The sequence below is a fragment of the Halichondria panicea genome, chromosome 13 (genome assembly GCF_963675165.1).
Source record: "Halichondria panicea chromosome 13, odHalPani1.1, whole genome shotgun sequence".
NCBI classification, from domain to species: Eukaryota; Metazoa; Porifera; class Demospongiae; order Suberitida; family Halichondriidae; genus Halichondria; species Halichondria panicea.
Window position 1 is genome coordinate 6,472,759 of NC_087389.1, and position 14,954 is coordinate 6,487,712.

General features: G+C 44.1%; 2 protein-coding genes across 3 annotated transcripts; one reads left to right on the forward strand and one right to left on the reverse strand.

The window, feature by feature from the left end:
- Positions 1-2,429: 2,429 nt before the first annotated feature.
- On the forward strand, positions 2,430-11,259 carry LOC135346956 (inactive histone-lysine N-methyltransferase 2E-like). Of its 2 annotated transcripts, none has more exons than XR_010398157.1 (22): positions 2,430-2,576; positions 2,704-2,872; positions 3,154-3,319; positions 3,613-3,842; positions 4,172-4,308; positions 4,498-4,613; positions 4,826-5,008; positions 5,143-5,252; positions 5,312-5,425; positions 5,490-5,649; positions 5,693-5,746; positions 6,152-6,378; positions 6,429-6,633; positions 6,918-7,055; positions 7,471-7,534; positions 7,909-8,004; positions 8,173-8,292; positions 8,385-8,920; positions 9,067-9,385; positions 9,798-9,894; positions 9,946-10,200; positions 10,996-11,136. XR_010398157.1 is itself a non-coding variant. In XM_064544734.1 (22 exons), the coding sequence occupies exons 1-22, from the start codon at positions 2,558-2,560 to the stop codon at positions 11,157-11,159; spliced, it is 3,534 nt and encodes a 1,177-aa protein (XP_064400804.1). In that variant the 5' UTR covers positions 2,430-2,557; the 3' UTR covers positions 11,160-11,259. The 2 variants fall into 2 exon arrangements, 1 of the variants encoding a protein (XP_064400804.1); XM_064544734.1 differs by having other exon boundaries at positions 9,946-10,055; positions 10,996-11,259.
- Positions 11,260-11,605: 346 nt separating this feature from the next.
- Positions 11,606-14,882, reverse strand: LOC135347154 (uncharacterized). Its single transcript, XM_064545041.1, has 8 exons — positions 14,647-14,882; positions 14,361-14,444; positions 14,154-14,310; positions 14,028-14,058; positions 13,872-13,926; positions 13,483-13,714; positions 12,349-13,186; positions 11,606-11,922 (listed from the first exon to the last, which is right to left on the reverse strand). The coding sequence occupies exons 1-8, from the start codon at positions 14,764-14,766 to the stop codon at positions 11,820-11,822; spliced, it is 1,620 nt and encodes a 539-aa protein (XP_064401111.1). The 5' UTR covers positions 14,767-14,882; the 3' UTR covers positions 11,606-11,819.
- Positions 14,883-14,954: the final 72 nt, after the last annotated feature.

Here is a 14,954-nt window from a genome sequence, read left to right on the forward strand (position 1 = left end):
TGGTTGCATGTGCAGACATGATCACTGCACGTGCAGAGATTAATGGTTGCATGTGCAGACATGATCACTGCATGTGCAGAGATTAATGGTTGCATGTGCAGACATGATCGCTGCACACGCAGAGATTAATGGTTGCATGTGCAGACATGATCGCTGCACACGCAGAGATTAATGGTTGCATGTGCAGACATGATCGCTGCACACGCAGAGATTAATGGTTGCATGTGCAGACATGATCGCTGCACACGCAGAGATTAATGGTTGCATGTGCAGACATGATCACTGCACACGCAGAGATTAATGGTTGCATGTGCAGACATGATCACTGCATGTGCAGAGACTAATGGTTGCATGTGCAGACATGATCACTGCACACGCAGAGATTAATGGTTGCATGTGCAGACATGATCACTGCATGTGCAGAGATTAATGGTTGCATGTGCAGACATGATCACTGCATGTGCAGAGATTAATGGTTGCATGTGCAGACATGATCGCTGCACACGCAGAGATTAATGGTTGCATGTGCAGACATGATCACTGCATGTGCAGAGATTAATGGTTGCATGTGCAGACATGATCACTGCATGCATGTGCAGAGACTAATGGTTGCATGTGCAGACATGATCACTGCATGTGCAGAGACTAATGGTTGCATGTGCAGACATGATCGCTGCACACGCAGAGATTAATGGTTGCATGTGCAGACATGATCACTGCATGTGCAGAGACTAATGGTTGCATGTGCAGACATGATCACTGCACACGCAGAGACTAATGGTTGCATGTGCAGACATGATCACTGCATGTGCAGAGACTAATGGTTGCATGTGCAGACATGATCGCTGCACACGCAGAGATTAATGGTTGCATGTGCAGACATGATCACTGCATGTGCAGAGACTAATGGTTGCATGTGCAGACATGATCACTGCACACGCAGAGACTAATGGTTGCATGTGCAGACATGATCACTGCATGTGCAGAGACTAATGGTTGCATGTGCAGACATGATCACTGCATGTGCAGAGACTAATGGTTGCATGTGCAGACATGATCACTGCATGTGCAGAGACTAATGGTTGCATGTGCAGACATGATCACTGCACACGCAGAGACTAATGGTTGCATGTGCAGACATGATCACTGCACGTGCAGAGACTAATGGTTGCATGTGCAGACATGATCACTGCACGTGCAGAGACTAATGGTTGCATGTGCAGACATGATCACTGCACGTGCAGAGACTAATGGTTGCATGTGCAGACATGATCACTGCACGTGCAGAGACTAATGGTTGCATGTGCAGACATGATCACTGCACGTGCAGAGACTAATGGTTGCATGTGCAGACATGATCACTGCACGTGCAGAGATTAATGGTTGCATGTGCAGACATAATCACTGCACACGCAGAGACTAATGGTTGCATGTGCAGACATGATCACTGCATGTGCAGAGACTAATGGTTGCATGTGCAGACATCATCACTGCATGTGCAGAGATTAATGGTTGCATGTGCAGACATGATCACTGCATGTGCAGAGACTAATGGTTGCATGTGCAGACATAATCACTGCATGTGCAGAGATTAATGGTTGCATGTGCAGACATGATCACTGCACACGCAGAGACTAATGGTTGCATGTGCAGACATGATCACTGCATGTGCAGAGACTAATAGTTGCATGTGCAGACATGATCACTGCATAGGGCGATCATTGCATGTGCATGCTATGTTGGTATATTCACACCAGGACACTCCTATGTACATGTATATGCAGACATTGTTATTGAAACACACGGCGCGCCATACAGCCGCCATGTAAATTTTCGGGAGGTTGTCCTCCAAAAACTTTTTATGACGTAATGCGATGACGTCGATGCAACCGCTCTATAGATGTAGTCTCGAGGCCAGACTCCTCCCGGGGAGAGAGTCTAGTCACTTTTCTTGGTTTTCAGACAGTCAAAAGTGGGCGTGTCGGAAATGGGCGTGGTGACGATGCTAAAACTGGCTGGCTATTATCTCTACTCCTATACAGATTTAGTGAGATTTGAAAGATTCTCTGTACTTGAAATAACATTTTTAGTTGATGTATACAGGAATTTAAGTTAGCCATTGCCTACTGGCATAGTTTTAAAAATGACAAAGGTCAAGTACTATCAACCTCCTCTGTGAAGTGGAATCATGTGACAGTTTAATTGCATTCTTGCTAATCTGATTGGAGATGTCAAATTTTGACATCTGAACCAAGAAAAGTGACTCTAAATGCCAGACCCTCTCCCTGGCACATGTCAGATCACGTGCAAGGGAGTGGTCTGGGGCCAGACTACTGTAGATGTAAGTTTACACGTACTTAGCCTCGAGACTGTCGTTGTCTGAACTTTGACCTCATTCCACGTGTGTTTGGTTGACGATTTTTACCAAACGCAATAAACAGCTAGCTATAATCATAGATAGTAACTTTACTATCTATGCTATAATTATGATCTGAACCAGGAACGTAACTATCCTCCACTCTTTTTATCTATACACGCAATGAGAGTATCTTGAAGAATGGAAAAGAAAAAGAAAGGTATAATAATAATATTATGCTAGGAATAATTATTATTGTACACTTTTAGATCAAGTCAACTGTTTCTGCGTCCAGTACGTACGTACGTACAGTACATATATGTTGACCTTTGACCCCCCACACACAGATGAGGAGGACTATGGTGACTATGTAACGAGGTGTATATGTGAGCTGGAGCATGACGATGGCTACATGATAGCGTGTGATGAGTGCGGTGTGTGGCAGCATATAGAGTGCATGCAGGTTGACCCCAAGCACCTCCCTGACAACTACCTCTGTGAGCGATGTGAGCCGAGGTGAGCAAGCCGTAACCATGGTTATACAGTGACCTTTTAACCTTTCAAACTGTATTCATTTTTCGACCTTGAAGACTATTAGGTGTTTAGTCAAAATTGGCAAATATTTTTTCTTCTAAATATGAACTTTGATGGTACCATCACTTCTAAGCTTTCAGAAAATTTGGCCGAAATTAGTTTATCGAACTTTGATGGTACTATCTCCTTTCAAGCTTTCGAAAAATCGTTAAAATTATAATTCAAGTTATGTCTATCACTGCACTATAACCCTAACCCCTCAGGAGTATTGATCGGCGCAGGGCTCGACAGATACAGCTCAAGAAACGTGGTGCTCTCTCTGAGATGGAGAACTCAAGAAGGAGGCGTGACATTGAGGGACGATCCTCCTCCAGCTCTTTGTTGTCTCCAATACCACTCAGCAGCAGAAAAAAACGAAAGAAGGGAAAAGTATGTCCACCCACTGGGACTAAATACTGTCATCCAATGGATGGTAGCATCTTTGAACGCTCATAACTTCACTTAAAATGGTCCAATTTCAATGAATTAGTGATTTCTGAAAGCTTAAGAGGAGCTCTTTAAGCATGGGCTAGGTTACATGAAGGTTGGGGGAAATGTGCAAAATTGAGTCCGATCAAAATGTTAAGCATGTAAGCGCTTAGAAAATCATAAAACGATTGAGATTGGACAACAGAACTAATGTTATTAATAGCTGATGACATTGATTGTGCTTGTATGCACAGATCCCTGAGCCTGTCAAGATGGACTCATTGAAGCGCACACGTAAGGACACGCCCTCCACTCCCGCTACCACCAAGAAGCCAAAGAAGCGTATCGGCAGTAAGCCTCAGCCACGGTCTCGTCTCAACAGCTCTACTGGTAGTATACAAAGCCTCCTCAATGCTGCTACACTGTTGGAGCAGGGTGATGGGAGAGAGGGAAAACCATCGGGACTCTGGAACACCAACTATAGGTGGGAGCTGGTACAACCACTGTATAGCTGGTATATTTAAATGTTTGCAGTTTTAGCATGTATCGCGAACATTTATACCCACGGATTTTTAATATCACATGCATGCTGCAGGGCTGCTATTCGGCGAAAATTATATCCTCGAATTTTATTAAACTGTGTACATTTGTTCCCAGAGTGTTCCAAGTGATGACTATTTTTAATCCACACACACATTTACCTCTTTATAGCCTATTATAGTAAACTTGAAGGCCTAAACTGTTTGTTGACCAGTGTGGGCACTTCCCTGCTAGTGTACCAATATTAAATATTAACTGCCAGTGTACTTGCAGCCCATGGAGTGATGAGTATGAGACCCTGGCTGAGAACACAGTGAGTGATAGTCTGGGGAGACTGCTGTCTAGTGGAGACCAACTCTCTCAGCTCAAGTCAGAGGCTGTTGTCTACAGCAGCGTACAGTATCAGGAAGGTATGCTCTCTGTCAGTGTGTGCTAGTAGCGTACAGTATATCGGGTTTTGAATGCGACGTTCTTTCGATTGCAAATTGCGAGTTTGTTCATAAATCGCAATCGAAAGACACACAATAGAAACGCAATCAATGCTTTGTGTGTGTGTGTGTGTGAGTGTGTGTGTGTGTGTGTGTGACGTGTGTGTGTAGTGTGTAGGAGTGTGGACGCTGAGTCAGCATTTTCCCTGGTGGAGGTGGCCAGACGGAGGAAAGGTGTCGTTGCTGACGTCAGCATTCCTGAGGACGAGTTGGTCACAGAGTACAAGGTACACAGTCAGTATATACAGGGATAGCTAAGTTACTTTCAGAGCCTGTAATTTGTGTTCATATTGTCCAATTTCAAAACTAATTGATGCATTCAATAGCTCTCAGAATTACCTTTCCAATGGTGTGCTTAGATACAAGTTCTGTGATTGTTCAAAATAAATAGCCTTCAAATTCTGGTGGTGATGTTCGTATTTGTTTGATTATCTGACAGGGGTTAGTGACACTCAAGGCAGATGTGCTGTCAGAGCTGTCAGTCAAGTCCTTGTGGAGGGAAAGTCCCTGTCCTTTTGTATACCAGTACGACAAGATGGCTGACCTTGAGGTGGTACTAGATGCTCGGGAGGGAGGCAGCATTGCTCGTTTTATACGCCGATCTTGTTCCCCTAACACAGAGGTAAGGTATCCCTCTCACTCTATTAGTCTCTCCCCCACACTCTAAAGGTATACCCTCACCCATTAGTCCCCCCACACACCGTAAACGTTCCTGTAATGCTCTCACTATGTTAGTCTCCCCTCCACACTCTAAAGGTTCGGCACTTCTTTGTTGAGGACAGCCTCCACTTTGGTGTGTACGCCCTCGGTGACCTTTCACCCCAGGAGGAGATCACGCTAGCCTTCGACTTCCAACACGACAAATGGTACACAAGTGCGAGTCTCCACACGTACACTCATCTGTTTTGTTCTTTATCTCCTCCAGTGATTACCCTATAGAGTGTGCATGTGGACAGGTCAAGAGCGCTTGTCTGATCGCCACGACAACACCGTTAAAAGGAGTGGGCGTACCCAAGTCATGTGACATAGAGGAACCAAGGTTCGTTACGATAATATCATCATGTGATCAGTATATAACTTGTTGCCGTGCTCTGATTGGTCAGTTCTGTACGTGTTCGGCAGCGTTCCTACTCCCACCTGTTGGACGAGGACAGTAACTCTAGTTGGACTAGTACGGCTTCTCAAAGTCGTAAGAGGCGCTCCACACGAGTCACGCCCCTTTCTCCCAAGGCCACACCCCTTTCCCCAAAGCTGAGCAGACCGGTAAGTGTGTGTGTGTTGTGTGCCGCCCCTCATGTGTGTGCAGGCGAGTCGTGAGGAGAGTAGTGACTCAGAGGGTGAGGGAGGAAAAAGACGAAAGGTCAGAGTTCAATAAAATTATGTCTGTACATACAGTAGTAGCTTTGTTGAGCTAACTTTGGTAGATTATTCAATAACCACCGTGTAGCTGGTATATTTCATGGGTAGCAACTTTCATGGAATGATTGTTCGATTTAATTTTCGCTGAATACAGCCTTTGCAACATGCTTGGATGCGATATTAAATTCGTGATACATGCTTAATCAGCGAAAACCGCTAACACATTTATACCCTCGAAAATATACAAGCTATACTATATATTAGGTGTGCTAGATCACATTACATGTGTATCATGTGACCTCTGCATCATGTGACCTCTGTATCATGTGACCTCTGCATCATGTGACCTCTGTATCATGTGACCTCTGCATCATGTGACCTCTGCATCATGTGACCTCTGTATTAGTCGCTGACTCGCGAGGAACGCAAAACAGAACAAGTTTGGAAAATGTTTGAGAAGATGGAGGCCAGCGCTCAACGTAAGAGACAGCACTTGGTGTCTGAGGGAAGTGCTGACTCAGCGGAGCTTCTCACGTCTCCACTCCTCACACGTCACGCCCACACAGGACGTGATCGCCGCACACCCAGCACAGGGTCACGAAGGGCACACCTACTCACCTCGTCAGGAAAACTGTAAATTCATTAACTTAAAATAATTATAAATAGTAAATAAGTTCCCTCAGACGCTTATCAAGTGTGTCGTCATCTGGTGATCCATTGTCCCCGACCTTTGACCTCCCCGAGCTGTTCTCCCCACCCACTACCCCTGCACACACCGCCCACATGTTCACGCCCCCACTCCCCACACATTACACACCCTCTGTGAACGTCACTCCATACCTTAATCCAAAGTATCTACTTCAAGATCTCGTACTGCCATGGAAAAAAGTGAGTATCATTTATAGCCCTCGTTAATTAATTAATTTGTCAAAATATCCATTGGATTCCTTGTTAAAAAGCGCTTCTATCTATATGCTGTAGAGCTGTAAGCTAAAAGTTAGCATTTTCCATGTAGAAGTCTAAGCATAATTTGGCATATTGGGGCAACTTTGGTCGGTTGTGACAATCCTCTGCTGCTTCTGAACATGTTTTATGTTATTGGCCCAACTCAACTAATCATGCATCTATACGTGTGTGTACATGTAACTGTCTCCCATGGCAACCATCTGTAGGCATTCCTGCGTAAGTGGGAGTGTGAAAAGTTGGGGGAGGGGGAATTCCCTGATCGTTACTCGTACTGGGCGGGATCTGACACGCCCACTCATTATGGTGACATAATGAGGGAGAGAGTGAGAGGATCTCTAAAACACGTGAGAAATATAATAAAGTATTCGTATTCTCAATCTGAGACCCACCCCAATGTTAGCTCCACACACATAAAGACGTGATACCTGCTAGTGCATGGCTTATCTCCTATGAGACCCCAATGTTAGCTCCACACACATAAAGACGTGATACCTGCTAGTGCATGGCTTATCTCCTATGAGACCCCAGTGTTAGCTCCACACACATAAAGACGTGATACCTGCTAGTGCATGGCTTATCTCCTATGAGACCCCAGTGTTAGCTCCACACACATAAAGACGTGATACCTGCTAGTGCATGGCTTATCTCCTATAGAGAATGCAGCCCAAAATATCATACATAGATTTAGATTGTACATCCTTAGTGCCCGACTTGTCCTGTTAGCTTCCACCCACTCATGTCCCCCCCCCCCCCCCCCAGCGATGGCTGATGCAGTACAGTGAAGGCCCTGACAAGGAGAACATGATGATACCATTACTCTCATGTGAGCACTGCTCTGCTCATACACTGAGGGTCTAGTTTGTGTTCAGAATATTGTTCCACAGAATTCAAGTTTATGGCTGAAAAAATCCTCGAATCCTTAATTAACAGAACATCTTTCAACAGCCATAACTTTAGTACCGTTGATTTAATGTCAACGATTTTCTCCGGAAGAGACCTTTCAAATGATGTGTTTCAATCTAAAATTTTGTTGAGGCCATAATTTGTCATTTTCGTCCTTGGACGATGTGCTAAGTAAGATACAAGTTCTCTAGTTGAATTTCTAACAAAAGCAACGGCTATTTAGCGACCACCTCTACATGTACTGAGTTCATGTGTGGTGTTTGTTCATCTGTGTTCGTGTGTGTGTTTGTGTAGTACCAGGTAAGAAACAGTTTCTACGGCGATGGGAAGAGGAGACCGTTCCCATGGCAACCAGTATTGCGGACAACCTGGACACACAGCAAGACGACAGTGAGTGTGTGTGTGTGTGTGTGTGTGTGTGTGTGTGTGTGTGTGTGTGGTGATAGCTTTTTGTAATTATAATTTTTCAATATTAATTTTATTTTAAGCCCCTTGTCTATACAACTCGTCTATACAATATTATTTGCATTTGTGAATAATGAATATCCCCATGTGCAGGTATGGAGGGTGTGGCCAGTGGGCGTGGCTCTCCATTATTTGATGAGTTCTCTGATGGGGAGGAATTTGAATTACCAACAGGAGAACGAAGGAGACGAACCAGCCACACCAGGGTCAAAGGTTAGTACTAATTAACGCTAGAATAGTTAGGGTCAAAGGTCAGTAAAAGCCGTGCTGTACTGTATGTATGATTTATGTTATATTTTGTGCAGACATGGAACTCAAGGAACGATCGATTTCCCCGCCCACACCCTCACACAGTCCTCACACTCCGCCCACTCACGAATCACCACCCACACAGAGCCCACTAGAAGAAATGGAGGCAATAGACGACGAAGAGACAACCTCTCCACTACTTCCACAAGATCACGTTTCACTTTGCAGCGATATTTCAGAAGATTCGATTTCTCAAACAGGCCCCAAAACGCCACAAGAAACCACACCCACTTCACCTATGTCACCTGTGGGACCGCTGACTCCGCCCACTTTACAACAGTCGACCCCTGACCTTTTATCACCAGCCATTCAACATGTGAATATCAGCGATATATCTAGTGATATGGATGGTTCAATAGGTCAAAGTGCAGAGTTTGAGGTCACCAAGTCACGTCCACAGACCCCACCCCCTCACACAAGCACAGAGGCACAGCCTGAGAGACAGACGTCAGAGAGCTCTGATGTTGAGTGGGCGAGAGGGGAAGTGGAGGGGGCGAAGGAGACGTTGGCACACACTCCAATCAAAAGAAAGGTTTGTCTTGCGTTATTTTCTGATTTTGTTAGCTATCTTTGAGAGACGTAATTTGTGTTCAGATTGTCCAATTTCAAAACTGCTTGGCACTCAATAGCTCTCAGAATTACCGATTTACTACAACTTTTTGTCAATAATGTCTGCAGATCAACTTGTCTGAGTATCGCAATCGAATCAGAAAGCCGGCAGATAAGAAGTCGTCACTTGAGGCCACGCCCACACCACCCTCACACATCACACCCTCCACTCACTACCCAACACAACCTGTCGCCATGGTGACAGCGCTACCACATGGCGTCGCTATGGATACAGGGATGAATCTGTCACCAATTGCCATGACAACTTGTGTACCAATGACAACTATGGCTCCCGGTATCGCCATGCCAACAGTGAGTGGTCTGCCACAGTTTGAGCCAGTGAGTCCTGATGATAGTGACCACACCCCTCCACTAGGAACTATGGAAGGTTCGTTATATGGCCACTGTGTGTGTGGTGTGTGTGTGTGTGTGTGCGTGCGTGTGTGTGCGTGCGTGTGTGTGCGTGTGTGTGTGTGTGTGTGTGTGTGCCAGTGTGCGTGTGTGTGTGTGTGTGTGTGTGTGTGTGTGTGTGTGTGTGTGTGTGTGTGTGTGTGTGTGTGTGTGTGTGTGTGTGTGTGCCAGTGTGCGTGCCAGTACTGTACCACGACTCTAATACATTGTAATAATAAGTTATCAAAATGCCATTCCTTGGAGAAATTGAAAGTTGTGTTTCAGTGTCCTCAATAATTATCTCCCACTTACACTCTCCCGCCCACACACTCTCCACCCACCCGTCCACACTCCCCCTCCCACTTTTTACCCACCCATACACTTTCCCGCCCACTCACTCTTCCCTGTAGGTCCTGGTAGTGGTGGTGGTCAGCCCTCACAGATGATGATGGTTGGACCACTGATGGGTGGTCACCTGATGCCCCCCATCACCACACAACCAACCAGGTACTCTCTCACTAGTACATGTATGAGTGTTATGATGATGACATTGTACAGTCTAGTGGAGGTGGGTGGTCCACTGCTCATGTCAGGTTATAATCAACAACCTCTTCACGCTCAGCCTCAAGTAGTGTGGCCAGTGGAGGCTTGCAACGACCCTCGTAGAGGTACAGTGTGTAGTGTGTGATGTGTGTGATGTGTGTGGCCAGTGGAGGGAGGCTTGCAACGACCCTCGTAGAGGTACAGTGTGTAGTGTGTGATGTGTGTGTGTGTGTGGCCAGTGGAGGGAGGCTTGCAACGACCCTCGTAGAGGTACAGTGTGTAGTGTGTGATGTGTGTGATGTGTGTAGCAGTTGAAGGTAGTTGAACTGTGTACTAAACAGTGTCACTTCGTCTCTTGTTTACGTCAACTTAATCATTGTTTTGGCCTACTACTACCGTATAGCACGAAATTTTCGAGGGGCTTAATTTTCGCGAATTAGAATCCTACACGAAAATTATTCTTTAATTAGAATTACCTGCTATAACACAGAGGAGGCTGGAACCACTTGACCTTAGCCAATTAAGGTCACTAATTGGATTTATCCAAACTTCTCTTGCAGACTACTTCAAGCCTAGTTTTTAGTGTCTGTCAGTTTAAAACGTTATTTTTCAAGGGGGGTCAAATTTTATTTTCGCCAATTTTGCTCAGAAGCAGAGATACAAGTCTCAAAGCCAGCTATGCAGTGACCTCGAGAACAAGCCGCTCATGATATCGAGGCTAGTACAAGAGCAAGACTTTTGATTGTATCTCTGCTTCTGAGCAAAATTGGCGAAAATAAATTTTGACCCCCCCCCTGAAAAATAACGTTTTAAACTGATAGACACTAAAAACTAGGCTTGAGGATAAATCCAATTAGTGACCTTAATTAGCTAAGGTCAAGTGGTTCCAGCCTCCTCTGGCTATAACATGCAAAGATTTAAAGGCGTGGCTTCTGGTAAGCAGTCATTCCACGAACATTGTGCAACGAAATACTTTTAGAGGCCAATCCACGAAATAATAAGTGCCTTGAAAATTTCGCGCTATACGGTATATATATATAATTTTTTATTTCCTCCATTATGCAGTGTCCCTTGGAGAGCGTGGTTTTGTGGAGCCCTACCCACCCTCACATATGACACACCCTCACTATGGGATGGGGGGAATGGGCTTCCCTCGCCCACCCCACCCCCCTCACGGACAGTACATGCCACGCCCCCCCAGACCACCTGGTGGAGGAGGATATTACTAGTCACTGACTTTATTAGTTTAAATGTTACAATTTCTGTGTGTACTATAAATAATCATGTGCTGTTTTCGATATAAAAATTCAATATTATTATAACAATCAATTCATGCATGTGTCATGCAGTTGATAATATTAATAGCTATCGTACAGCGGGTAATTTTCGTGGTGTATATTTCGTGGGCAAGCTGACCTCCACGAAATTTTAACGTAGGCGTGGCTTACCGGAACATAGGAATGCATGCAGTGCAGGCAACAAGACTAAACAAAATTTTTATTCACGAAAACCACCGTTTCTCTCGAGTTGAACGAATTTTTTACCCCACAAAAATTACCCGCTATAATTATGGTATAGAATAATGTATTTTTGTGGTTATTATGTCGATGACGAATTCAAACATTAATAATATTATTATTATAGATTATTGAGGTCAGCTAAATATTATACCGTGTGAGAGCCGCAAATAATTATTAGGCGTGAATGCTAATTACCATTAAGGTATAATCATAGCCATTATTAAAGAATTATAGCTGCATGCATGGTATATAAAAAGATTGGCAATAATTTAATTTGCAGTATACAGTAAATGCAAAGTTATTTTGCTCTGTAGTTATTATACAAAAGTTCAGATGTGCTGACTGTGCTATTCAGATGTGCTGACGGTCCTATCCTGTTACGTCAGCTCTGTGGTCTAGTCTGTGAGTCTTCCAGTGTTTCACTTGGCACTCTTTGCTGCAATAATAGCAAGGATTGGGGCAACCACGACACCTGTGTGTGGGTGTGTGGTGTGGGTGTGGGTGTGGGGAGGGAGGGAGGGTTAACACAAGGCTACATGTATATACCGTATTACTAGAATGTTTTGTGAGAATCAAACATTTGCGAATTTTGATCAATTCGCAACAATAAAATCCGCAAACCTAAATTATTACTAGTAAATACACACGATCCTTGCCAAAACACAATAGTTAGATCGCAAAGGGTCAAATTTTCTGCTGATTTGGCTCATTTGCAAAGGTTTTTCACCCGCAAAATATTCTAGTAATACGGTAGATGCTTTCTTAAATTACGACAATCACATAAACTTGTATCTAAGCACACTATTGGAAAGGTAATTCTGAATTAGTTTTGAAATTGAACACAAATTACAGGCTCTCAAAGATAGCTATCCGATACTTTATCATAGTCGTAACTCACTTGACACATCTCTTGTAGCTCTTGGCCACGGTCTCCTCCACTCCACAATAGTGGCACATGTGTAACCTCTTACGCCCACCCCCCTCTATATCACCTTTGACCTCTAGTAGCGGAGACACATCTGTAGATATGATTGTGTCGTTCTTTGCTATCTCTGCACCACCACCCTTGTCAATGTTCAGTGTATCTGTGTGTGACGTAGCATCAGGAGGGATCACATGATCCAACACTTCTAATTTCTTAGTAGTCACATGACCAATGTCATTATCCTGTACTAATAGTCTGTGCAATATATCGTCATGACGACGATTGATCGAGTCTAACATTTTCTGATCCACTGATTCAGAATGTGTTTGTGTGACTGGTGAGTCTTTATTAGCATCTTTTAGCGGCTTTTCTTCCGCTTTTCTCTTTATTGCCTCCAGTAGTTCCTTTTTAGTCTTTATTGCCTCCAGTAGTTCTTTTTTAGTCATTATTACCTCCACTGGTTCCGTTTTAGTCTTTATTGCCTCCACTGGTTCCTTTTTAGTCTTTATTGCCTCCACCGGTTCTTTGTTAGTCTTTATTGCCTCCACTAGTTTAGGAATTTGGTATGGAGTAGAATCATTAGTCGACAGTTTATTAACAGCTTCCTTGTAAGTGGGTGGGGTCTCTGTGTGAGTGGGTGTGGTCTCTTTGTGAATAGGTGTGGTCTCTGTATGAATGGGCGTTATTTCCACTAGTTCAGTTTTGCTTCCAGACGGAGATTTAGTTTTCTTCTTCTTCTTCCTTTTCTTTCCTCCGTCATCGTAATGGCCAATAATTTTATCATGAGCCAGTTTGCTCAAAGCTTTGTCATCTACAGCAGCAAAGACAGTGACTGTATTACACACAGAGAGTGGTGGATATTGAACAATCACAGAACTTGTATCTAAGCACATCATTGGAAAGGTAATTCTGATTGCATCAATTAGTTTTGAAATTGGACAATCTGAACACAAATTAATTACGAGCTCTCAAAGATAGCTACCAAAATGGCGGAAATTTGCCTTAGAAATTGCTAAGCACACTCAAGGCACATGTGTTTGCACTAGCTACACTGTACTGTAACAGATTAAACTCATGGCAATAATCAACTTCATCAGATACTGTTACCTGATATCCCTGATTGTTGGGGTTCCCCCATCATCTTCTTGACCTCCTTCTCCCCCCACCTGCGCTCGGCCACGCCCCCTCGAGGCTCCACCCTCCTACGCAAGATGACAGAGAGATAGTCTGCCTGACCTTGATCATCGTCTGAGTCTATCTCATCAGCTTCTAGCCATCGTCGTAACATCATGACCACTGACCCGGCGAACTTTATATATACTTGCAGACCACATAATAGCTACGGATGAGTGTGTGTGTGTGTGTGTGTGTGTGTGTGTGTGTGTGGGCGGGTGTGTGTGTGTGGTGGATGGTGACAGTAATGCTGTGTATATAAGTACACACATAATTATAAGTACACACATACTAAGTATAAATTGTAAAATTACGTTTATTACCTTTAAATAAGTTTTTTGGTCGTCGGGTTCTCCAAACAGTTTTCTGAATATCTCCCTACAGAGGATAAGTGTGTGGGTGTGTGTGGGTATGTGTGTGTGGGTGTGTGTGTGTGTGGGTGTGTGTGTGGGTGTGTGTACAGTGATGTGCCCACTCACCTTGTCTCCTTCATGTAGAACGGGTTTTGTGCTGCATGGAAAAACAACAATTCAAAAATCAAAGGTTCTGATATATACACACACGCCCACACTCTCAAAATGATCCGCCCACACACACACACTCACAGAAGGATCCTTTGTCCAATAGAATAATACAGTTTCTGTTCTGAGCGACCACTACACAGTCGAGGATGAGAGCCTTGGCAGTCGATGCTTTGCCCTCAACAAAGTTGTGTCGTAAATATGATACAATCCCATCAATATGCGAACCAGTCTCCTCCATCTGTAGGTCACATGATAGGTCACATGACACAGGAAGGGGGTGTGGCTTACCGTCATGGGGAAGTCCCTCATTATCCCGTATTGCCATAGAAAGTGATCGAATAGTTTCACAAAAACGTCCCAGAAATCACGAGTCTGTGATAATGATATTCCATACACATACGTAGTCTTGCAGGCCAGACCCCCAAAAAGAATATCCCTATCCCTTCCCAGATGAAAGGTCTGGCCTGCTAGACTAATTAACACATTTAATATGCAATGATCTCATACATATACGGTCAAGGCTTTGGATAATTACTACATCATAACAATCGACTTTAGTAGTGTTCTATTTTACCTGTTCTTGCCACATTCGCTTAAACGTGCCGACGTGGGTTCTGAAGAAGTCATACTCTACTGGGTTAATGTCCTGATGGTAGAGCTCGAAGTCTCCACTGCTCAGCCAAACCTTCCTCATCTTTCTCTTTATTTGTAGATAACCTAACCAGTTGCAGTATATGATCAGTAGGAAGCAAGGTACAATCTCATCATTGACATGACATGATGGAGAAGAAGCTTAGCATTATGAATTTACGTACTAGTTCGGTTAATTGGAACCAGATAGTCTCAATATTTAACCGCGGCCTCCTTAGGGACTTTAATTGA